The sequence below is a fragment of the Lingula anatina genome, chromosome 10, assembly GCF_051362555.1.
Source record: "Lingula anatina isolate TDL-2025a chromosome 10, LinAna3.0, whole genome shotgun sequence".
Classification (NCBI taxonomy): Eukaryota; Metazoa; Brachiopoda; class Lingulata; order Lingulida; family Lingulidae; genus Lingula; species Lingula anatina.
Window position 1 is genome coordinate 4,674,446 of NC_141776.1, and position 25,625 is coordinate 4,700,070.

Sequence of the window (25,625 nt, forward strand, 5' to 3'; positions counted from 1 at the left end):
CTAGCCATATGACCTAGTGGACAGTGAGGTGTAAGTCTACTATACTAGGACACCTTCACTAGTGATTTGGGAGTTGATGTGTGTAGTCTGGACAGCTGAACAGTAGAGGAGGAGTGTGCTAGCATGGCATAGCCTCCACTTGTGGCCACACTCAAGTTGAGGATTAAGTTAAGACAGAATTACCTCACAGTTGAGTTTCTAACTGGGCAGCCAGTATATATAGTGACACACAAGTTGGTAGCAATGTAAGTTTACTTTGTTTTATTATATATAGTACCATTCATGATTAGAATATAATACTGGATTTTTCTGTTGTTAGAAGTGTAACAAGAACAGGGAGTTTACGTTATACTATACCTGTAATTTGAATTCTATTATGTGTATTGTATTAATATATAGCTAATAGTGTAAGTTTATAAGTTGAATGAGACGGCCGGGTGGAAGGATGGCTTGAGGATAATGGCAAAATATAGAATTTACTCATACAGAGCGGATTTTTTTAATTGGGTCGGATGGTAGGTTAAACGTCGAATCGTACAGGACTAGTGTGCAGGGCAATACACAGTGCATGCGAAATTCGATTGGCCGTAAAAATAGCCCTCAGTCAATATCCACTTAAACGTGTTCTGTAAGGAGTGGTTAAAGTCATTCATTATGATTGAATTATTAATGACCGCACAGCAACAAACCTCTTTCAGTTGTTCCGTGTTCGTGGTCCCGTTTGACGAATCCTGAAAAAAAGTGGAATACTCGGGATTACGTTTGCTGTAACAAAAACGCTTACTGGTCGTTTATTTTCATAATCACATTTTAAAAAGATACTGCTACACAAAATTAAAATTGCTGGAAAAGGTTGTCCAAAATTTGAAAATAATTATCTTCGTACTTTTATTTATTTATTTACCAAGATGAGGTCAAACTCCAAAGAAAATTTAAAAATTAATGTGTGTATTTATGAAAACTTTAAAGCAATAAATAATAATATCATAACTGTTTAGGACACAAAATTTAACGTTAAAATGTATCATAGTGCTTATGCTTGTGAATTTTATATAGAGACAATTTGTTAAGCGGCATTGTGAATTTATTTGCGGTACTTACCGCTGACATAGAGCCCAGCGTGCCGTTCAAAGCGTCCGCTATGGCCGAGGGACTTGTCAGAGCGGAGATATTCAGTGAGTCCAACAGGTTGGTCTCTGAAATACGTTAATTTGCCCCACAATGATATGAACTCATCATTTTCAAGAAAGGTACAATTTATAAATGTTTCAATTATGTCTGTTAATATTTGTAATGTTCAAAAAACTGAAGCGAGTACACGACATTCTTAAACCTCTCATTAAACATCGGCAAAAGGGAAACCTATTTGTGACATCAGCTTTAAAAGTTTACTGGATCCAGTCATTTTATCAATATTCAAATATTTTATTATTGCATTTTTCCTCGTGACGTACTCTTCAGTATTAATATTGACTCACCCCTACATGAAGGGACCTCCCTGTTCCAGCCCGTCCCATTCCCCTGCCACACACACGCCACGGTGAACTCAGAGGAGCCGTCGGGGAATACTATGTTCTCCACGCAGTGAAACGTGTACGTGTCTCCAACACGACCGTCCGCTATCCACTGTGGCCCGCTCGTGACGTTTGAAGTAACGTTTGACGTCCCCGCCTGTCTGACGTCATTAGGAAACGTCATATTTGGACACGGTAAACCTGGAAAATAGGGGGAGCATAACACCCTACATGCATGCGTGCATGTGAATACGGTTACATGTACGATCAACAAATAAAAGTTTAATTATATCAGCTGCAAGAAAATATGCTCTCAATAACTACCAAACATATGCATGTATAAACTTAAAATGCTAAGATAGTAACGTACCGTAACATGGAGGGGGGTCCACCTCCCACGAAGGTGTGCTGCTTCCATTTTGTAACACGCAGCCGACAACCACGGACGTCACAGCAGGGTCTTCATGCACGTAACCAGGGGTGCACGTGAAATTAACAACGTCACCGAACGCGGCAGCAGAGTTGTTAAACTCCACGCCATTTGCGCTCATAGCTAATACAGATGGACAAGGAGTTGCTGAAATATAAAGTTTCTAATGGGGTCAACTCGACCTTTGCAGAATCAAAAATCGGTCAATATAGGTAGATTCTTACATTTTACGCTGAATATCTACTGCGTGAGTACTGACCAGGTTAATTTAGGGATATTCATAAACTTACGGGTGCAGTTAGCAAGGGGCTGGCCCCACTGCCCGGACTGTGCATCATTAATGATACATGCTATGGAGTAGTTGGTGGTGACACTGTCCTCCAGACTGTACCCAGGCTCACAAGCGACGTCTACCTTGTCACCAACCCTAGACGCAGTCAAGTTGCCCGTCACCTGGGCGTGGGTCCATTCCGTGACGATGACTGGAGGACACGGTAGACCTGCATAATAATAATAATAATAATAATAATAATAATAATAATCAGAAGAAGAGTTATAATAATAATCAGAAGAAGAGTTATTGTTATAGGCCTACATATAAGCTGTTTTTTTTTTTTTTTTTTTTAAGAGCGATTTAACTTTTCTCTTTTCTAAAAGAATGCGTTTTACTGAATTAGCCCATATGATCAACATAAAACATTCGCACGTGTTAAAATTCAAAATAATGTTTTGATTATCTTAAGATATTATTGTTCCATTGCTTTCAAGTCATTTTTTGTACCTTATTATGTTTAGTTTAAAATCCATCGTTCCTATGTGACGATATAAAAGCGTAAATTGTAACTGTGTTTTCCACCCAAGATTGTGGCAACCTTTGTGCGTTATAATCGATCCTCGATTTACGTTATTATTTTTATAATCTAATAATGATCAACACGAAGGGATCGACAAAAGTGTCTAACCTATGCACACTGGAGGATTTGATTCCCAAACAGCACCAACATGAACATCACTGACGCAGCCCACGGACACAGAGGTCAAATAGAGGTCACCGGACTGAAGGGCGTATCCAGACTCGCACACGTACAGGATCCGGTCTCCAACAATGGCGGCCGAAACATTTCCGGTCACGTGATTCTCCGCTGGAATTGTGGGCGAAGCGCATATGGCTAAAAAAATACAATGCAGGCACATTGTGATATCAATATGTTAAAGGGTACGATAATCCTGACTAGAGCTTACGTTTCTTCTTTTTTGTACTCCACGCACTGACTTTAATAGCAGGCATACCAAACAGTCAAGATACATAAATAAATGGATACAGAATTTATTACACATTCACAAAATGAAAAAAATAGATTAATTAATAAAAATAAAAGGTAACAAACAGACAAATAAAATTAAGAAAAAACAAACAAATATACAATAAATAAATAAAAATAAACGAGAATAATAATAAAAAAAAATCCATTCACCTATGCACGAGGGCACCGGCTGAGACCACGCGGTGGAAAGCCCATCCCAAATGCAGTCAGCGACCATCGTGTTCACAAATCCCGGCAACGTGTAATTGGTCTCGCACTCAAACGTGATTCTGTCCCCCATGGAGCCGGAAAGGTTTGCCATCACCAGGTGGTTCTCTGGTGTTAGTTCTATTGCCGGACAAGGTAGGGCTGGAACGAGAACGTTCAATGGAGTTTGTTAAGAAATATTCAGTATGTCATGAGAGTCACGTTAAAAGTGCGTTGCGTTTAAACTCGATGTTAAGGCAAACTTACATTGGGGCTTAAATGTATTACAGAATAATCCAAACGATTCCTGGATGTGATTAATTCAGATAACCCAAAGTCTTGCGTCACAGAGCCAAATCATTCGAGATTTCTCGGTATTTTGAGGCGAGGAGTGTCGGAAATGTCATACGAGCGATTGCATTGCGGTAACGAGTAAAAATCTAAAAAATATCCATGGCTATTTTTCTAAGTTCTGCTAAGTTCTGTAGAATCACAGTATTTTGCACAACATCTAAACGTATCCATTTTCATAAGTTTTAGAACAGCGCTAGTACATCAATATACTAGCACACGAACCAATGTAAGAGCACTTTCAGAATACCGGACAAACAGATCCGCGGATCAAGTATGGCGACCCACTTACACCTGGTAAGGCACTGAATAGATTCCCCGTGGGGATTACACAACATGCATTCAAATGGATCGACCAAATTTGATCCGCCAATATGTTTTTTTGTTGTTCTGTGCCGATTTTTCTGTCGACTCATCTGCTACATGTACGGGTACCTACCCACACAAGGCGTTAAAGAACCAACCCAATCTGCGGACGTGGCACCACTAGCACTGCACGTTATGTTTTGGGTCGTCTCCCCGTTCAGAGCGTAGCCGCCTTCACAGAACACAAAGGCAGACTGACCGACGGTCACTGTACTGCTATCCGGGATCTGGACGTGATGGTCAGCCGTGATTAGGTTGATCAGCGGTGGACACGGCTGGGCTGGAATTGTTAACATCGATGGTGATGGAACTGATTGGTGAAGGCGGTAGAATTGGTAACAGGTAAAATGAGAGAGAGAGAGAGAGAGAGAGAGAGAGAGAGAGGAAACAACAAAGGCCAAACAGCAGAGAACCGTATTTTACGATAACACATAGAACGAAGAAGAAAGATAACACTTACATGCACATTAAAGGTAAACTGCGATTTTCTTAACTAAGAAAAGGCATTATCAAAACAAGCCAGTGTATAAACTCGCTCATACATACCGTCTTATATTCTATTACATACCTGCACATGACGTCAGTGAGGTAGACCACCCTGTACTGCTCACCACCCAAGTGCACGTCAACACGAGGGTGTTACTTCCGCTTCCGTATGCGTAACCAGGGTAACACGTACACGTGACCGTATCTCCCATAGTTCCGTTGATGCCCGTGCAGTTGTAGTTTCCGGCATGGTCGATGGTCAAATCGGGGCATGGTAACCCTGGAAATATGATATGGATGGGATAAATATTTTGACAGCTGGTTTTACACATGGGTATGCACATACCGGGGTATTAGCCAATAACAAAAAATATAAAAATATAAAAATACAATAATTATAAAAATAAGAAAAGGTAGAAAACTGTCTTTGTTCCTGCATGGAATTAAGGAATTACGTTTCCTAGAACACTCAGATAATAATATAGCCAGACATTGTTATGATGAGGTGGTCGTGATAGACCACACACACGAATATAATAATGATATAGGATAAATAAGGAAAAAAATAAGTAGCAATTATGTGTAACATATACCGGGTACATGTATCAAGAATTGAGTCAGTTCAAAAATATGTCCACTGTACAATGCAACCCATGAGCTTGTGCACAAAAATAATTGCAACTGACCAGGTTGTTTTTACTAACCATAGCATACTGGTGGCTCCTCAGTCCACGCCATAGCCTCTAGAGTGTAGTTCCAGGTACACAGGTTTGATAAAGTCGTGCTTGAATCCGCCATTTCGTAACCATTTTGACAGATGTACGTCACTGTGTCCGTCATGCTACCGGAAGTTGACGTCACTGTCACGTGGTTTTCGACCGGGATGCTGATGCTGGGACAAGGTAAAGCTGGGAAACACGAGGTGAACTTTTATTATTGGATAAGAAAATTAATTAAAGTGAAGAATGGATATGGAAAAAAGAACGGTTGATCATGAATTTAATTAATAAAAACGGATCATTACATAAATGTTCCGACCAGCATATAATAACGATGGAAACAGATCAGTAGATAAACATTTTTTTTTTTTTTTTGCTTTTGAATTAGAGAGCATGAAAAAAGTATTTGGATTGATATACGTGTCATTATCACTTAATTGCCTCAGCTTTTTCCGTTGCCCTTAAAGGTTTTTAGTTCTTGTAAATGCTAAACGAAATATTTGTACTTAGAGTTATGCCTAGTACTCGCATATTTACAGTACACCTTTAGTGAAAGAAGTATCTGGTCTTTTTATGATCCATACAATGGTCTATTTCATCTCTCTACGTCTGTTACACGTACATATGCCATGCTAATAAACTCCATCTCTTAAAAATTAAATCATCTACCTTCTTAACACAAACATACATTGTAGTTCTGGTTTTAGAAAGCGGCAAGATCCCAAATCATCCACTTACGTTATTTTACAGACGATGTGGCCGTAGACAGCATTCCGTTAATTAATAAAACGTCACAGTTTAAAGATACTCACGTAAACACGTAGAGGTTACTGTCGTGGACAACAGTCCGCTGGAAGCGCAGTACACGGACGTTGGACCAGACACGTAATAGCCGGGGTCACAGGTGAAGACAACGGTGGTGTTCACAGAACAACAGTTGGTGCCTGTTGAGCACAGTCCGTACGTCGGAGTTGAGTACCCTCCAGATATGGCGGTCGGGTGCGAACATACGGTGTCTATAGAATGTACATTAAATGATTAAATATATGCAATATCCGTTACTCATTTGATCAGCAAGATGTTTTGTTAAAGAATGGGGTTATTGTTGTCTTTGAAAATTTCATTGTTTATTTCAGTGAGTGGAATTAACTAGATATTCATAGGTAATGTAGATAAATGAAATGATTATCTTGCATCAATTATAAATAAATAAATAAATAAATACAGGAATTAAAATGCAGAGCACGCATGGTATTTGAAAACTGGCTAAATAGGGTTTAGGGAACCTGGTTTCACAGATGGAATAAATGCTGTCGCAGTAGGCCCCCTACATGTACTACTATGAGAAGTGTCGATTTACAGGCTAAGGGTATGGGGAATGGCGTTTTCCTGCTTTATACACATGGTCTACATTTACTGTGACATGCAAAGAACTGAATGCACTACAACGTTCTGATACAAAACGCACGCACATACACACACGACCTCATGCGCGCGAGCCATGTCTCTCTCTCTCTCTCTCTCTCTCTCTCTCGCAAACACAGTGATTTTATTATAGTTGCCCATATTGAAATTCAAAACGGGTTTAAGTGTGCTGTGTGTATGAAAGTGCCCTGAGTGTGTTATTATTCAAATACTACGTTTACTGTTTAAGTGTGTACATTTTCATCAACATTCAGAAGCTGCGTAAGAAATACTCATAGTATCCCTAAGCACAGTCCTTCATAAATATTTGACAAAATAAAATTATAACTGATCAATAGGCCTACCTGGAGGATTTCCGAGAGTCCTCTGACACACATATCTGGAAAGTGTTTCACAGCCCTGCCGGGTCCACGATCCAAACCCACTGGGGGTCAAGGCCACTCCCTGACACGTGCCGACTACGTCACCAGGATTGCCGTCTGTCACTGAAATATTGATTTATATATATTTATATGTAATGCAGTGTCGTCTTCTTTAACCATAAAGTCAAATTAAAATACCCCACACATACTAGCACGTATTTTTTTATAATATTTAAATCAAGCATATCGGCCGGCCCTACTGTTATGGGCCTTTAAGTAATAATAATAATAATAATAAGTTAAACTGAAATTCAGTTTAGACACATTTTTGTAAAGGGCACACCAATGAAATGTGATATTTACCTGTAAAGTTAACGTATTCGCCGTCACTCCACATGAATTCAGAGAAATCGGACGTCGATCCTCTTGAGTCATTGTAACTTAGTCCCAACCATAACGAGTCTGTCACGCCATTCGCGCTGGAAAAGTTGTCACAGAGCTAAATTAGCTGGCGTTGAATTATTTTAGAAATTAAACGAAAATGCGACGACTTGTTGGTTTTGATGTTGCGTATTAAATACTTATATTTCTTGTCATTATCATTTTTTTCTGTCACTTATTAATCATCCCCGATCGATTCGCCTGCTACTGTACCTCGCTGTATTTTACGTCTGTTCCATCGCTTCCTGGGTTCTTTACTGTCTTATTAGTAACTAATTTACTTATTTTTACATCGTATACTTGTCGATTTTGCGAAAACAAAAATGTTTTCTTTAATTCTTGTGCGTCTGCTTACAATTTAGAATGAAAAAGATATCTACATGTATCTCTCGATAAATCGCAATTCAAAACACTGGTTTAATATGCAGAAACATCTGATAAGCTCTGTACAAAAATTACATAAATATGGATAAAAACGCATGTCCAGAGTACTTAGCATGCTTAAGAATCAATGGTTTTCTAAGTAAGGCGCACACACACACACACACACACACACACACACACACACACACACATAAAATATGTATAATACTATACTAGACTTACGCGAGATAAAACATCAACGTGAAATGATTGGAACTCTCCTTGATGAACATTAAGGTGCTGCACAGGTTCTCGCAGCTCGCTTTGGCTGTCTCATAGTCAGCCGTGGTGTCAGTCGGCGAGATACACATGCCATACGTACTCTCAAAGGTCGGACAATAGGAGGCGCCACTCTCCGCTGCTACTGCTGTAACCAAGAAAACACGTGTATAAGCAAGCGAATGACAACATTTGTTATAAAAACAGCAACAATAACGTATTTATTATCATTGCAAAACGTGGCCTTAAATATTTTAGTGTATAAAGGTACAAATAAAACTTTAAAATAAAAATCTTCGAAACTGAAGATTGCTCCCCCAGAATCGAAGAAATAAATCTGAAACGGGTGTTTTAGTATTATGTGTAATATTTAACGGGGAATTGCTTTAAATTGAGCCTTGTGCACATGTAATAACACCGTCAGTACATGATGAATGCGGAAGTAAAGGTGACACAATTTGCCTGTTAGGCCAAAAACGCGCCTTAAGAAAACATTTATTTGCTTGCGCGCTTTTTTTCTTCTTTATATTTGATGAAGGGGTAGTATGGGCTCAGAAAGATAATAATAATAATAATAATAATAATAACCTTATACACGTGCATAATGTGCAAAATGTAGGAATGAATTACTGAATAACAGCAAAAAATCGCTGCTAAGTTTACAATAAAATATTTGGATGTACTTACACGTACTTTGTCTATGTATGTCCACGGAGTACAAAAAGGCTGTCAGGGTCATCAACAGAATGCGGGCCATCTGAAATAATGTTTAACAATCCTTGATATTTGTAACGATGTTATACATTGACAATAGAAACAGTCTGTTATTATAAACATATTGGGAATGCGACTCTATATGAACAAGGGACGAGAGTTAAGCATAATTTGAATAGGCATTAGACATTTTGAAAATTTATTATCAATAGTCATAACTAGCCATTCTTACCACCCGATCCAGTCGACTGTTTGTTAAGAATTAGAATTTGTTTAAAACAAACTGCAATTGGCAGCAGTATTCCAATATTGGCGTTCATAATACATTATAGAATCAATAATCAAATCAAACACTTAATGGTGTGAGATTTTCCAGTGGAATGAACAGAGTCGATAATCCTGTCGCACAGAAGGAACTTGTACAAATTAAATATTAAACTATGCTTTTTCTTCACACGCGCGTGTGTACATTGCGAGCACCATTGCTATTCAATGTAAACTTCTCAAGGGCAATATAGGTGTCGTTATTCTTTTAACAAGGGTTGTTTCTATTAAAGGACTTCTTGAAGATCTATTCAATTCCTATCCCTTTCACTTAGCCCTGAAAACGATACGGGCATGATGGGTTTAAAACGTGTCCACTAGTTTAATCAGCTGTGTGATTCTCAATATTTCCGATGTCAAAGATGTATAATGCAAGCACTTTATCCATTGTTATTCCATTCCGGCTTGTTATAAATTCAATGTAATAAATGCATTCCAGTCGTTTTCTGCTGCATTAGCTATAAGAGTCCGAGTGTTTGTTATTCTAATTGACAGCGGGCTTCGTAGGAGAAAGGATTCCGTAATGTTACCCTATCGACGGCACTTTACGGGTGCCATGCGTTCTCGCAAACCACTCAACCCCGTTAAGGATAAAGAGAAAATCAACATTTATATACCTGTATTCGAAATCTTTCTTTTATTTTACTTTTTTTTTTTTGCATCTCTAGAACGAGTGGTTAAAAGTTAAAGACTTGCGATTCAAAAAAATTTTTTGAGTATTAAATTTGCGCTTAAGGGAAAGGTAACCGAAATTCCAGGATAATCAATTTCCCTATTGTCAGGTTTTAAAAAAACAGCTAATACTTTCCAAATAAGCATTTTAGTTGATGGCTTTGAGTTTAGTCAACAAACGTGTACATGTATTACAAATGCGCAGGAGCAGGGGAAAGTGGGGGGGGGGGGGAGCACCCCACCCCCGTATATTTTTTCAGCCTCGAGGAGAAGAGATCGAGAGTCTGGAGTCGGTTTTGCAACCAAACGCAATTTGAACCAAGCGCACTTTGAAACTTGTTTGCTATGACTATAAATCGTGGATTGGAATGGGGATGATGATTATAAACCATAACGGATTGCTCCTTGTACATCAATTACTAATGTCTGCAGTGCGTTGTCGGATTGATTCGTGCCATTTCAGCGTGTTGAGCCAAATTCAAATTGACAACATGCATGCAAATATTTCGCAATAATCTACACAGGGTTTTTACATATAAATGAGCCCATTGGTAACATATCTCGAAAAATTTATCAAAACCCATCCCTAACGTTTTGAGTGACGCGCAACCAACGGACAAACGTAGGCCAAAACGAAAACTCCTTGAGCATAATATCCTCGGCAAAGCAATGGTCTGTAAACCTGTAGTTAAGATATTAACTTTACATAACCACTTTTCATTGAATAGTCGAATGAAAAAACCTAAGAAATCCAGCTGTTGTTCACCTTTAAGCAAAATGGTGCTATTCTTTTGCCACCCCACTGTACTTTTCATCATATGATACACGTTAGACATTTGCAAAGATAAAAAGAAAAGAATAGCTCAGTGGGGGTGAAGAAATAGATTGCGGCGCCCTGTAAAATGTGACCAAAATGAAATTCCAAAGATGAAATTCAAAAGAAAGAAAAGAAACAAAATATATTCCCCAAATTAGTGAAAGATAGGACAATCAATTTTGTTTGATATTCAGTGAAACCAAATGGGCTCACTATGTCGAGGCAAACCCCATCCCACCTAAGGACCACATAATTGACTAATTAAGTTATGTAGCTACAACGTACAATGTAGTCTCAGTTTTCCGAACCGTTCCAGTGACTTAGAAGAAAAATGGTTGTAAATTGCAAAGTCACGTTTTCTCTGGTTGCAAATTTTAAGCCAAATGTTATATTAGATATGCCATAAAAATATTTCATCGCATGCCGAGAAACCAGTCAACCAATGTCAAGTATAAAATTGTTTTGCCGTTAACTCTCCGGCTCTAAGTTGCTCTTTTTTTAACATTCTAAGTCTAAGCAACTCCTCACTTAAAACTTTCTTCTTATTCACTTATTTTCAATAAAAGTAAGATATGTGATATTCACCTTTTCGGAACAATCTCCACCTTTTTCCCTTCTGACGCTCAAAACAGCATTATGATGGGCCCACACCGGAGAGAACAAGAATCGCCCGTCCGTGTATTCCTGTCGATGTTTATTAAAGTGCCCCCGCTGATTCCCTCCTATTGGTGACGTCACAAGCGCTTTATTCGATTTACCTTGACACGTTCACAAAACGGATATCGACCTTGTAAACATTTTTCTTAATGAAAAAACGATACAATTTTTTGTGTACCCAAGGCCGGAAATTGATTTTATCGATCACTGAGAATAACGTTAACTGGTAACCATTGGCAAAATCAATCGACGACGAAGACAGTGCTAGGGTTGGAAAATCTGAAGCACCTGAGAACACTTCTCTCAACTATAACAGTTAAGGATAAATCATGATACGTTTGCTTATTTTCTAATGTGGTTTGATGTTCAGTGTACGGACGCTTAGGAAGCAAGGTTTAAGGGGTTTGTCGTTAAATAAAAAACGACGGCCAGGGGAGGGGGAGGTCGGTGGGGGAGAGACCCATGTATAATTCACAAAGTAAACTTGCGTTATCGTATTTTCTATAAGTTTACTAAGTGTTAAAGTTAAACTTTTTACAATAAACTTCGTCAATCTTTCTTATTTATTTTCTCTGATTATTCATTTGTGTGATTAGTTGTGCATTCGGGACACAAGGTTGCTTTTGCTGTCATATTTTTTTACTTCGATTAAGCAAACATCGGTCAGGGAGGTTACAAATATATGTACAGTCCAAGGTCCTCTTTATACCTGTCGCGCAATCGATTATGTTTGAGTAATTTTCACAATCGAATAATTAAAATTACTTCGATTTCTTTTTGTTTCGCCGTGCAGTCTAGTTTTTTCGCTTTGTCAAGTACCTTGGTCTACTTTTTACCTGGTGGCCGATTTAGTGGGACACTGCCATATGTAAAGGCTATTTTTTATCCTAGAGATATCGTTTTTAGAATACTGTTTCGACAACACGTGTGCTTCCACATGGATATCAAGGCCAGAAGTCAAAATATGTTTTAGAATTGCATTAATACCCTGCATTTTGAAGTCTTACGAAGGAAAAAATATTTTAAGAAGTGGCTTCACAGTTTTGAGATATTGCTTACCGAAAATGCAGTAGATCCGATTCTAAATTACTGTCTGTACCCATTCACATGTATGAATACCAAACTTCAAAATTGTGATTTTTGGATATGTGATTATCTACCAGATTGCAACTGTTGAGCGCGTAGTTGACACAACCGCATTTTGTCGATGTTCATGGAATTTTTATTGACCCGCAGCCAGAAAACGATGGTGTCGCCATCTAGCGTATTCTTATAATGATACATCGGATATAAATATATTGGGGTTTTGGCTTCAGTAGTATGATATAATTAGCCTGAAAACACTGGATATTTCTATACCGTAGTCTTCCAGTATCAACACAATGGAAAAAACATCTCAGTTTCTATTTCGTAATTATAGTCCTTGTTACAAGTTACCTCATTACACAATACTCACTGAAGAGGTAATCATAAAAACTTTCTGCTTGTAATTCAAGCTATTTTGCCTATATACAGACGAGTGAGTTATTGATGAATTTGTGCTATTCTAATTATATTATTGATACTTGTACTGTAATGCATATTAGAGAAATGTAACTGCCAGCGTGACCTAGCTTGAATCAGAGCAAGCAATTTATTGAATACGTTTGCAATGGGATATCTGCAGGTGTTTTTTTTTTTTTTTTTTTTTTTTTTTTTTTTTTTTTTTTTTTGGGGGGGGGGGGAAGAGCTTTTTTTTTGCCCAATTGACTATTATAAGACTTTTTATGTAAATGTAATATCTAAATTGAATCTAATGTAGTGCTACAGCTGTCCTTCCCATGAAAACAATACAAACTCGCATATAAGCAAGTGGTTCTTTTGTGTTTTAATCAAGGTTAATACTGTATATCTACAGGGGGTCTATAATGAACTCAGAGTGGTACATGTGTTGGTTTTTTCAAGAAGTTATAATGAGACTTCTTGGTTTTTTCAAGTGATATTGTCACTTTTGTCGATTGGCAGGTGTTCATGAATGTCGACAGTATAACAACCGTTGCTTGCCCATGGTATGATATGCTGTCTACAGGGTGTGCACACCGCTCCTTTTGTAGCCTAGATTACGTAGGATTATTGCGAATGCAACAAAGCATCAACTTGTTTATTTTTGGTGAAGTAACGGGACAAATTCTCGAGAAACGTATTGTGCTTGAATTTGACAATTTTACTTTGAAAATGTATGTATTCTCAAATACAGCAATGTGCAATGCAGAGGCCAAGTGTTTATATGTGACTACATCAAATTACAATATCATTCTATCCTTTCCTGATTGCAAAGGACCCAACGGGGTGAGGGTTGCAATCACTGCACTGCAGAGCATTTTAAGCAATTAGTGTTTGACCCTAACTGTAGCAGGGCAAGGAAATTGCGGCTCAAGCTGAAAGCTGAGACATCAATTTCACTGAGCCTTATACTAAATGCGAGTGCACCCGAACGCTTGAAGAAATCCCTAGAACTCCAGCCGCAGCAATAAAAAGGAAACTTTTGAATCCGGAAAAGCTGAGGTATAGATTAGTTTTATCGATTAAGTTTTCATGCGAGGAGTCAAGGGATGTCAAATTAGTCTTTATACCGAAGATGAAGAGCTACTCTTAAATTTGATATTCAGCTTGATATCAGTGATGCATTATGCAATTTATTGGAGTTACTTGACATGGCGCTTTATTAAATCTGCATACGTTTTTAGAGATTAAATCTGACAGTAAAGCCCCAATAGGTCTTTCAATGAGAAGAACATGTACCTGTCTATATTAAGTCTGATTTCCCTGGTTTATTGAGCTGATTGTAGGCCATCAAGACTTGATTGCAAAATTGCCTGTAACATATACATGAAAGGGATGTCTACTAGTTTTATTGGAATATGATTACTGGCTTGAATCATCAGAAAATTGAATTGTTAGAAAGTTGAGATTTTCTTGGAATATTTACCTTTACAGAATGTGTTTTATGGATTTTGGAATTGAGTGGTATTTTACCATCCAATATTTCCAGCACAATTTTCAGCATGATTGCCCGACCTCAAATAGCAATAATAATTTAATAAAAGTCATTTCTATCTTTTTTTATTTGGCTTTTGGGTGAAAATAACTTATAAGTTCATATGGTGAATTTTATTCGCAAGTAAGATTTGCTGTAAAACGTTTTCCAATTTTTCTATTAATATGGTTTCGGTGAAACTACTTTAAATTGGCCACAGGTTGCGTGAAGTTATATGTTTACCTCTCACTTCTGCAATGACTACAGTGCTATATAAGAGTAAATACGGATTCTCCATCTTTTCTCAATTTCATACAATCATCCAATATGGATATCTTGCAGTGATATCTGTCTTTGTACGAATCCTAAAGAAATAATTATCAGTTAATAAGATGCTTTGTTTCCCTAAATGTCCCTTTTAGAACTTAACATGTGGAAAAGTTTAATGCGCTGGAACTAAATATAAATCTGTGTCACGAAAGGCACCGTAGTTGTATAAATTATATTTTGCAGATTTTGTTTCGTCCCCGTTTCCAGGATCACGTGGCATGGATCACGTGGTATGGGTCACGTGCTATCCAGACATACAGACGAAGGAGTCTCCCCAGCATTCACAAATAGAGCTCGGGTCATGTGGGCTCTTCCAAACTTCACCGTCTTTGCATTCTGAAAAAAAAAGTAAAATAAAATAAAAAATTAAGACATCAATGAAGCGTCTTTTCCCTTAAAAATAAAGAAGGTATAAATAGTAAATTGCCCCCCCCCCCCCTTCATGAATGAGACTTCACTATTTTTCCAAAAAAGACAAAAAATAATCATTTTAGTTTGGGTACAGAGTATTTTTCATGTTTCGTAATTAGGCCAAGTACTTATATTATACCTAAACAGCCTTTCATATCTTGTTAAATTGGACAATTTTAAAATTAAACACAATGTGATGGTATGACGATGTGCTTGATTTTGTTCTGTACAATATATCAAGAAACTTTTTGAACTTACTTCGTCCTCTCACTTCCTTCATGGACGTTGCATGGGACAAATCGAGTGCTTCCGTGGAAGAATCCCTGTCCATGAACAGTGTAATATACACCAATAGGAGAAAAACAAAGCACTTCGAATGCATGGCTGGATAATTTTCCCTCTCGTGTTATCTGTCCTTCAGTATTGACTCAGACTAGTATTGCGAGTGAACTGTAAATCCAAATGAATTTCACTGTTTGCTGTCACCTCTGAAACTGTTTTAGGAACGCTGTGTTAGCAGTTAATAAGCATCGTGTTGAGTAATCAAAACGGTGATAACTTAATTAACACAAATGATTCGAATGTTCCTGTCATTTCTGCCGTGCCTTTTCCGGCGATGATGGGGAAATTGAAATGACTTTGGATAGATTCATCATTTTAACAGCATAGAAGGTTGAATGTGATGCTTTTAAAATTGGACAAATACATGAAGTGAATAAATACCATTGAAAATAAAAACAAGACTAATGATGTAAAATTAGAAAAACACCCATCCTTGGTCAAAGCTGGAAACTATTGTGAAAAAGGGAATTAAAGGGTCCATCATAAGTGCCTGTGGAGAAGATAAGTATCTGTGCTGATGATGTACATGATACAAATAATACAAACCAAATGATACAAATGATATTAACTGACGAGCATACTAGTCTCCAATTCTAGGAAACACGTATCCCTTGGGATATGAAAATATTAAGAAAATCAAATACGCTAATACGAATATGTACTGAAATCCAATGATACACCTCATCATCATTGTGATATGGTATACCAAATCCATAGCCATTCATCCATTACACCTTGGTTCACTGATCTGTTGAATATCTATCTCCAGCGCTCCATTAAATTCCAGTAACTCTGTTTGGCGTTTTTCCAGGGGAGGAAATTACACTGAATTGGCTACTGTTTTTGCCTCGTTTTACGTCGGTCGTAAATCATAGCAAAACACATTTTTCATTTAGCGGACTCGTCGATCTGTTGATGCAGTTAGTTGTAAGTCTTACAGAGACCTCCCTTGAAAAAAAGATTACTGTGGGCTTTGGGCAAATATCAGAAAGAAATTTTGCGAATAGATCACTCTGGTCAATGAACAATATTAACGTTCATTTGTATTTTTAAGAATGCCTTCGGTTCACATTCCACATTTTCAAAATGAGAGGGAAGCTCACAAAACGATACTACATTATCATCATCTACTTTCACTAAATAGAGCAGATGTCAAGTGCGGAGTAGGAGTAGGGAGAGCAAATCTTCGTCATATTCCCATTCCCATTCCCATCGATTTTAGATCGATCTATCCCTGTGGGGAGTCTCACTAGATTACTGTCAGCTTAGCCGGCTTAAGCGTCTGTCCGGTGTACTAAAAGCTGTAAGGGGGTAATTAACTATGGTGCGCGCTCGGCTGACTGCAATTTAGCGTGAAACCCCAGGGAGTTAGGTCGATCTAAATGTAAATCTCTGTATCGATCTAAATCTCTGGGAATGCACCCTTAGATCATCTATACATTTTACCTGAATATATTTATTGAATAAATAAAACGATCACAATAATTTTACTGATTAGGGTGCTATTTTTTGTTTTCTTTCATTTTTCAGCTTTATTTTTCTAAATATACATATATATTAGACCGTTTGCTGTCTGTCGATTTGTTTCATTATATGTTCAATCATGTGTTTATACGCCAAATGTTTCATCATTGATACGCTCGTAGTATAATTGGAATTGCAGCTTATCGAAAAACAGAAAGGTACCCGTTCCTAGAAAAAAAGGCTTCATTTGCCATGGGGTTATGATGAAATTAATACGTATGATTGAAGATGGAATGACGAAATGCATTTGATTTCGCCGTATAATTGTTTAGCCAAAATTACTTCTTGATTTTACCTTCTTTCTTTCACGTTAATAATGCATATACATGCAAAAAGCGTGCATCGATCTCAATACTGACGTTCAATAATTGCTTTTTAATTTCCGGTATTTAAGGATTTCTTTTTAATCATTCCCCTGTCACTTGATGCCATATTAACTAACAGGCTGAGGTCAGTGTATGGGAGGAAATTGAAATGAAAGAGAGTGGTTACTGGTGCAGTAGAGAATGATGGACTGTTTCCTATTTCTGTCATATTACAATTTCCGCCAGGAGACGCTTTTGAAGTTCTGTGTTGATTTCTTGGAAGATTTTGCCCTTTTCGTTTACAGAACATACATTTGATATTTCATGACATATTAGCGGCTGCCTCATCTTATGAAAAATTATTTTTAGCATCTGTAGGTGAGCGACAAAGGGGTGTAGAGCCGCATTTTGCAACCAAACGCATTTTGCAACCAGTTTAAGTGCCCCATGATACGGGCACCCAAATGATGCGTCATTTGAAAGATCGGAGTCCGCTGGTCCAAGCTAGTCATCGTGTGAAAATGACAAGAGGCCACGTTACCATGGAAGCGGACAAAGTCCAAGATGGCCGCTGTGGTTAGGTTCTGAGTGGGGATGAACATTTTGTCATATAACTGTTCTCCGTAATTCAAATCATTTCAATGTATCCATGTTAAACGCAGTTTAGCAATAGGTTATGGTACTGTCTGCTTATGGTCATAATATTATTTATTTTGTATATCGTGTATATTGTATAATGTATTCCCTGCTGTATGACACAGCGCAGTTTGCGTTAATACAACACGTCAGTAATCCCAACTGCCGATATTCCTGCTTCTTTTACCTTTTTTTCATAAAAATAATGAACCATTCCAATCGGGACTGTGTTCCAAAAGAGTCAGTGTTATCAAGCCGATTTAATGGCCAGCTTTTGTATATCTTGCTATTACAGTGTCAGTTCATAAAACGCTAACCCTGGGATGTTAAACGACGCTGACACAGCAGCATTAGTGTTCACTTTTCTCATTACCGCTTTTAAATGTCAGAGCCCTATGGGAGAAAACACGCAACGAAAAAACGGAGACAGCCATGTTGCGCTGTTGATAGAAGCGTACTTTTATACACGAGGATAAATGTGAAACTATTAGGCGAAAGAGGTACATCTGCTGGGGAAGAGAGATAATGAAACTGAACAGCTCACTGGCACGCTTGCTCGTTTATTTCAAGCTACAGTAACAGCCTTAAAATCGTGTGTATAGAGGGGGACGCAGTTGTTCTCTACGGCTTTACCTGTTCTCTATAGAACGGTAAAAATCTGATTTACAAAGCTTTTGGTTAAATTTAGTACATTTTTGGCACCAGCACACGATGCTCATATCGCTTCTAGCCATCTTTTGGCAAGAATCTATTACGTACTTATTGTATTGCATTCATTGGTAATTCATTCTTGCCAGCAGTCGTAACATACTCAATAAATACCCCGGTCGATTGCCCTTAACGCACAACCCGGACCTACATGTATTCTGTATAGTTTAAACATTCAAACTTACAAGTAAACATACACAAAGATATTAGTACATTTCCCAGAATTTTTATATGTTTTGCAATTGCTAAAAAGGGTTTACTTTGTAATTTTCTCGCGCCTCTTGGGCTTACTTTTATAGGCACATTGTCGTTATTGTAGTGAAAGGTCAATTTTAGTCATACAAGAGCAAATTCGATTTTCGTATGAAATGCATTAACTATACTTTTTGGCGCCAAATGACATTCGCAGAACGCATACTTTTTTTGTAATGGGAAGTAGAGGTGGGAGTTGGAGGGGTACGCCCTTTGATTTGGAAAGGTGCGATCCAAACCCCCTTTAATATTCCGCCATCTGATGACGGTTTTGGCAACAAAAATGTACACGTGGGTTAGACAAGACAACTCTGAAGCATTGCAGCTTCAGCATTTGGCATTACACCAAGATCGCATGTCACAGCTGAATAATGACTATCTATTTCTGATTCAAGTGAACTCTCCCAGACGCTGCATGCCAATTATGTTTCCCAGTGATAATAATTCCATTTCATAAAGTGTGAAATAAATCGCTCGACTGCAAAATTGCTTTTGTCTGATTCTTAATTATGCATTAATTTCCCAATTTAGCTTGCATCAAACAGAACACTAATTTCGTTAGAAAGGTATTAAGTCCCGTTTGTTCTGAGAGTTGTATTAAAATGATCTTTTTTCTGTGGTTTCTGCAATGAGACATGTCGATCTGAAAAAGCATGTTTGAATACCAGAGGCAACAACGAGATAAGAAATGCATGTCTGCTGATTCAATATATGTGTTTATTAATATATTTGAACTTGAATTATGAACAAACGACGTCTAAAATATCAGATTCCAGACTTTCTCCTGCATTTTTTATAAATAAACTGGTAAATTTAACATTGACCTAGTAATGCCACTTATAAACTATAATATTATATCTGGAATGTGCACACCTCCTTATTATAGTTCTGGTTCGAGATTTATCTTCTAACATCTAATAAACTGTGTGGACAATAACGGTTACTCAAGCGTGCCTTGTGGAACTCATTTCCTCTGTGTACTTTTCCCCTTTGACAGATTTAGCAACATGTTCAGTGCACTGATTGAGTCAAAGAGTGCATTGATGCTACGTCATCAGTACGAGAAATGAATATGTTGTACAAAAAAACACGGTAGCTTTTAAGGTTTGCTGCAAACGGATAACGCGTTTGGCAAGTAACCACCTCTGTCTCGACAAGCAACTCGCCGCTCTTGGAAATTCCTTCTATTTGATTTCCCACAAACGGCGACGCAGCTGGGTATGTCTGTCATTTGAAGAAAAACATTTTCTTTTTAACCGCGCGGAGGCTCTCAAGAGCATATAATTTCTGTGGAGGTTTGATTTTTAATCAAAGGTCACAGCGTGATTCTACTAAGAGCATCGAAATCGTACATGTAGTCCGCCGCTGCTGTCCGCGTCAGACGGATGAAGAACGGCTTTTATCGTTAACGGCAAAGTAAAGGGGATACTTTTATTAACTTCCACGGTAAAAGAAAATATAGGTTACCTGATCACCGGTAACAGTTGTGCAATGCAGGCACCAGTCCGGTGCTAGTTCTGTGATACAGGATTCTCCGACTCAACAAGACTCTGTTCCAGAAAACCTCACGTGTGTTCGGACGAAAATACATGTAAGCCGTTTGGGTTCTAGTCCATGATCTGGTGAAGGCAGACATGAAGACGTGCTGCTGCTGCTGGGGCCTGAGACAGGGGACGATAGCCAGCGCTGTCTGGACATTGGTTAGTATATAATCCGGTCAATGGTCAGTATGGAGTTTCCTTGGCGCGTGGAGTGGTAGTGACAGTGTAAATTGAGAGAAGCATGGTCAGTGCATACCTGTACATTGGTCAGTATATAGTCCGGTCAATGGTCAGTATGGAGTTAAGATTAGTTTCCTTGGCGCATGGGGTGGTAGTGACAGTGTCAAGAGAATAATGTATGTAAACGCCTGTACTATTAAACTGACCAGGAAGTGTGTTTTGGATTGTCTGAGTATATATACTGCATTGTGGGTTCCGATGCACGTACTAGTAGCTATATACGTGTGTGTGTGTGTGTGGGGGGGGGGGGGGGGGGGTTACAAGCGTGTTTGTGTTCCATTGCAAGCGCGTGCATGTATGTTTGTCTGTGGTTAAGTGTGTCTCTGTGTGTAAATATGAAATCATGAACGTATGCATAATTGTGTGCCCGTGTTTCTTCGTGTGTGTGTGTGTGTGTGTGTGTGTGTGTGTGTGTGTGTTTGTGATTTAGTGTGCTTCTCTGTTCGTGTACGTGCGCATTTGTGTAATAGTGCACATGAATGCATCATGTATATAGGGGCGCATGTGTTTGTGCGTGTGTGTATGAGATCGTTTACGCGTGCGCGTGAACGTTCATCACTTTGATGTTTCCTTAAAAAGAATGCAGTTCCTTTATCTAGTTACCCACTTCAGCTGGTATGGATGGCTCTAATCATTTGACTTGACTTATCAGTTCAGTTTTATTCACAGCATGGTCGAACCTTAATCCCCTAATTGCAATAGATATGGCCAAATGGCATCCATTTATAGAACTGAGTAAACCTTAGATTTATTTGTTGGCTTGTAGCGGAGACAAAACTGCTTCATTTAATGTGTACACTTGCCAAATAGAATCAACTCAGCTGTCAACTTTACCAAATGTCGGTATTCCAATGAGAAATCCCGAGGGAGAAAGTTGTATTGGTGATGCAGCAAAAATAGTTGACAGGCAATCCCGAGAATAATCTCTGACATCAAACGTCTAATTAGGCGCAGTTGGAGTGAAAAGGCTGTCAATGAGGATGTCATTTATCTTCGATTCAAATATATCAATCCTATACTATATCAGAATCAAAGTATTTTCATGTTGTTTTTACAGGTATTGGGCTGTTTGAACTCTTGCTATGGAATATATGCTCTGGTGGCAGGTAATTGATCATTTTCTATTATTTTCGTTGAATCAATGGTACCCTTGTGGTGACCTCGTATTAATCAAAAGTGAATGACAAAACCTATTCCTTGGTGTTTGCGGAAAGCCACTTTGGCTACAAGCATTGATTGCGAGCAATGCAAGGGGGCGTTCCAAATGAAACTATATATATATAAGGGTTCATTACCATTGAAACTATCGTTCTACTTAGATCGATCCATCTCTGCAGGAACCCTTGCTGAATTCAATCAGATAAAAAGATTAACACGTCTCCACCTACAGTTGAGTAGAATACAGAAAAGCAGGTTGTTATAAGAGTATTGATTATATATGATTGAATATTTTATATGATACACCAGCTTAAAGATGACACCCCCATGATGTTTTGCAACTCGTATTCTTTCTGGATTCTTGCATGAAATCGTATCTAAACAACGGAAAAGCACGCTGTAGATGCTAATAATTCTGTCAAGCACCCTTTGCAACAGTATGTCAAACCATTATCGGTCTTCCGGGAATCATTTAAAATGTTTTTGCTACATTATGTCAGGTGGCTATGACTTTATAGACCCTCGTTCGTATCGATTTTTAGAACATCTGCAGTGTACAGATTGAAGAATCATTGTACAAACCTAGCAGCCATCATATTGTTATGAATACCACTGAAGTCAATCAATTAACTTATTTATCTATTGGCAAACTAATATATTTGGTTATTTAATCTATTTACTGTAATTATGGATTGGATAGATAAGACATGTAAATGCCAATGCATTTATGTAGATGCTGTAAATGTATGAATGCGTGACGATTCAAACGTCACTTGAAAACCAAAATATAAACAATAAAATTGAAGTAACGCATAAAATAATCGTAACATCTCTATTGTCTAGAGTACCAAGATGGCGTTACAAACCCTCATGCCCAAATGGACGGGATCTACTCCAGTCCAGCCGTGCTAGTCATGAACCTCGTGCTTTACCTTATATGGATAGCCGTCTCCATAGTTACTATTATAGCTGCTGTCATGGTAACGTAACACTTTGTTGTTTTCATTTTCACTCTTTCTCTTTCTCTCTTTCTCTCTCTCTCTCGGTCAATTATTGCCGCGGTCAAGGAAACAGCTGCACATACTCACACGCACATGAACGCACACACATACACACACACACTTGCACACATACACACACACACACACACACACACACACACACACGTGGTCACTGCAATGTAAAATTTTATATTGGTCACAGTCTTGATCTGCAATGGACTGGTACAATTTCAATTTTGATGTAAAACTCGCTTGATCGAGTCACGTCAAAATAAAGGCTCGTCAATGCAGTGAAAATGTTTGAAGTTGATTTACAGTCACAGGGCAAACCTTTAACGCTAAAAGACTGTACAAAAGTAATTACCGATAACTGAAAAAAGCGTCTATATTTGGCGAAATTGGCGCCGTCGCTGTCTACCTAATACTATTAAAGCACTATCTGATCATTCCAAATGTTTTTTCAGGCAAACCGTTTTTTGCTTCTCCCCTGGATATTGACGTCATTCCTTTATGTAATCTACACCACAATACTGATCATACTGATTTGTGTGAATGAGCGTAAGTATACCCAACCGTGGGGCCATTTAGCTGTCTCCTTTCTTAGGCATCCTCTACCTACGTGCATACATAAATAACAAAAAGGTTTATCATTATTGCAGAAACGCAACACAGACGTTTAAGAAAGTGGAATGATATTATTTTCAGGAAAAACAGCACGTCAATCCAATCAATTCTTCTTTGACAGTAGTAAATTCTATTCCTTATGCATATCTCAGCATCTAACAAGCAATTTGAAAAAACCGCCAGACAGATAACACGCTATATAGTACGGCCATCTCGCGCAATTCTATAGTCACAGATGGCTAATTTTGATCCATCTCGTTCTATTGATTTTCAGCGTCCTCTCCCGTGGCATGGATGCTTTTTGTCACTTGTGTGATAATTATGGCTGTGAACGTAAGTATATCTTCTATATATTCAGTGGACCGTGCTGGTAGATATTGGTTATTTATGATATAGAAACCCTTCTCATCTTCTCAACATCCTGTGGGCCTTGCTTGCAGATCTTGGGTATCCATGATATAGAAACCCATCGCCCCCCCCCCCTCCCCTCAAACTGCTCCTTCTGGTTTGGGATGTTTTGATGGAGATATTCATTAATTCTGTATACCTGGGGGGATTCTTTTGTCCTATTCCGGATAGAACGGAGGCGGGAAGGAGCAGACGCTGTCTTCTCCTGGAGAAAACATGTGCGGAGGAGCATGTTCCTGCGCGCACGCGCATATATGTGTGCGTAGATTTGACGCCGTGCCGTTATAAAATGCTTATGAACTTGACTTGGTAAACACGTACATGTAACCAAAATTATTTCAGACAATCGAGCACTTTCACGGGAAATAATTCTGTATCTCTGTTTCTTCAGATATACGCTTTGACATGTGTCGTTTCCTTCTACATAGAACTTGGGAAGAAAAGTACAGCGTACCGACACACTAAGGTATCTTACACACACACACACACACACACACACACACACACACACACGGGAAGAATATATATAAGATTGGTATCATATTTATTAATATCATTCTACAGACATTAAATTTGTATGGATGCACAATTTAACTTCTTTTTTTACTTATTACCGAAAGAGGACTGTTTAAAATCACCGCATCAAAAAATACTGCGAATCTTTTGTTACTTTTTACAAATAATTTATATATGCGCTCTTATATTAGCATTTTTCGTAGAAATAAAGCACATAGGGCCTAATCTCGTGCCTGATCTGCATTTGTCTTCTTGCACCTCCCCAATAAAATTTATCTCTGTAAAAAACTTACTTTACAAAAAGAAAAGTGAAACAGCACTAATTGTAGATATAACGTTCAATGTCTTTCTTTCTAATTTAGGTTCTTGTGACGTCAGATCACGCTCAGTGACAATCAAGTCCAGTCTTCGTTCCCTTACGCAAGCGACATCTATTGTATATTCCCAGACAATCCACGCATTTGGACAAAGCTGTAGCATACACCTGTTTGTAGATTGCGTATACATCGACAGACTGAGGATTTTGCCAAGAAGCGAAGTAGTGGGGGGGGGGGGGGGGTAAAAATAGCAGGAGAGAGAAGTGGGTTCCCCGGCACTTCCGAAACTAAGGAGGGCACGTGGTCTATGTTATAAGCCTTATTTTTAAAGACGTGGATATAAACTGTCTAGTCATTGTTCTTTGGCTAGGTATTCTGACTCTTTACAAGTATACTGTAAGAACACTTAACAAAAAAAAAAAACTAATAATAACAATAATAATAATAATAATAATAATAATAATAATAATCTAGACACTCGAGGCAGCTGTATTGCTTTTTATTTTTAACAACGCTTTTGGATGCAGATGGTTAATAATAATCATCCCTTGTTTTTTATGTACAGACACGCCGTGCCTGTACATACATTGTATAGCTATCACCTGCGCTTGTCGTCACCGTCGTCGTCGACGCCGTGCCTATTGTTTTCACACCTACAGGAATGATCAATATTACTAAAATGCAGGGCGAGTTTGAAAATCAGCTTGATTGGACCAATTTTTAACCAAAGTTATGCCGTTTTTTTTTTCAGCATACTTTTTTTCTATACCAAATACGCATAACACATTTCAAGGAAAACTGATAGACCTATAGGTACATGTATTGTCTTCAAACTTACAGGAGTGATTTTATATTGCAAACTCAG

The 25,625-nt window shown here is 38.2% G+C and overlaps 2 protein-coding genes and 1 long non-coding RNA gene across 5 annotated transcripts in view; 1 reads left to right on the plus strand and 2 right to left on the minus strand.

Annotated features, from left to right (window-relative positions):
* LOC106181620 (uncharacterized) overlaps positions 1-11,479 on the minus strand; it is a 29,529-nt gene extending 18,050 nt beyond the window's left edge. Inside the window, exons 1-16 of the mRNA XM_086997352.1 lie at positions 11,360-11,479; positions 8,935-9,004; positions 8,212-8,395; positions 7,528-7,643; positions 7,147-7,287; positions 6,190-6,393; positions 5,363-5,566; positions 4,741-4,938; positions 4,246-4,452; positions 3,420-3,617; positions 2,907-3,113; positions 2,235-2,444; positions 1,885-2,091; positions 1,479-1,715; positions 1,102-1,196; positions 690-731 (exon numbers count right to left, since the gene is read on the minus strand). Coding sequence (XP_086853478.1) covers positions 690-731; positions 1,102-1,196; positions 1,479-1,715; positions 1,885-2,091; positions 2,235-2,444; positions 2,907-3,113; positions 3,420-3,617; positions 4,246-4,452; positions 4,741-4,938; positions 5,363-5,566; positions 6,190-6,393; positions 7,147-7,287; positions 7,528-7,643; positions 8,212-8,395; positions 8,935-9,004 — 2,520 coding nt within the window. The 5' untranslated portion in view covers positions 11,360-11,479. The remainder of the gene's footprint in view (positions 1-689; positions 732-1,101; positions 1,197-1,478; positions 1,716-1,884; positions 2,092-2,234; positions 2,445-2,906; positions 3,114-3,419; positions 3,618-4,245; positions 4,453-4,740; positions 4,939-5,362; positions 5,567-6,189; positions 6,394-7,146; positions 7,288-7,527; positions 7,644-8,211; positions 8,396-8,934; positions 9,005-11,359) is intronic.
* On the plus strand, positions 1-25,149 carry LOC106155941 (uncharacterized). Of its 3 annotated transcripts, none has more exons than XM_086997355.1 (8): positions 1-245; positions 20,567-20,655; positions 21,794-21,842; positions 22,738-22,874; positions 23,360-23,453; positions 23,794-23,852; positions 24,319-24,393; positions 24,806-25,149. In XM_086997355.1, the coding sequence occupies exons 2-8, from the start codon at positions 20,590-20,592 to the stop codon at positions 24,833-24,835; spliced, it is 510 nt and encodes a 169-aa protein (XP_086853481.1). In that variant the 5' UTR covers positions 1-245; positions 20,567-20,589; the 3' UTR covers positions 24,836-25,149. The 3 variants fall into 3 exon arrangements, with proteins under 3 accessions (XP_086853481.1, XP_086853480.1, XP_013386439.1); XM_086997354.1 differs by having other exon boundaries at positions 5-245; positions 20,515-20,655; positions 24,806-25,148; XM_013530985.2 differs by lacking the exon at positions 1-245 and having other exon boundaries at positions 19,941-20,655; positions 24,806-25,148.
* LOC106181624 (uncharacterized) lies at positions 14,567-15,794 on the minus strand. Its single transcript, XR_001240226.2, has 2 exons — positions 15,447-15,794; positions 14,567-15,113 (listed from the first exon to the last, which is right to left on the minus strand). It is a non-coding gene; the product is annotated as an uncharacterized LOC106181624 (long non-coding RNA).
* Positions 25,150-25,625: the final 476 nt, after the last annotated feature.

What these genes read in the sequence shown, in the direction of transcription:
- LOC106155941 (XM_086997355.1), top strand. Translation starts at nt 20,590, where the DNA reads ATGAAGACGTGCTGCTGCTGCTGGGGCCTGAGACAGGGGACGATAGCC. An exon ending in ACTGATTTGTGTGAATGAGC is followed by an intron (nt 23,454 to 23,793) that starts GTAAGTATACCC and finishes ATTGATTTTCAG; the next exon opens with CGTCCTCTCCCGTGGCATGG. An exon ending in TGATAATTATGGCTGTGAAC is followed by an intron (nt 23,853 to 24,318) that starts GTAAGTATATCT and finishes CTGTTTCTTCAG; the next exon opens with ATATACGCTTTGACATGTGT.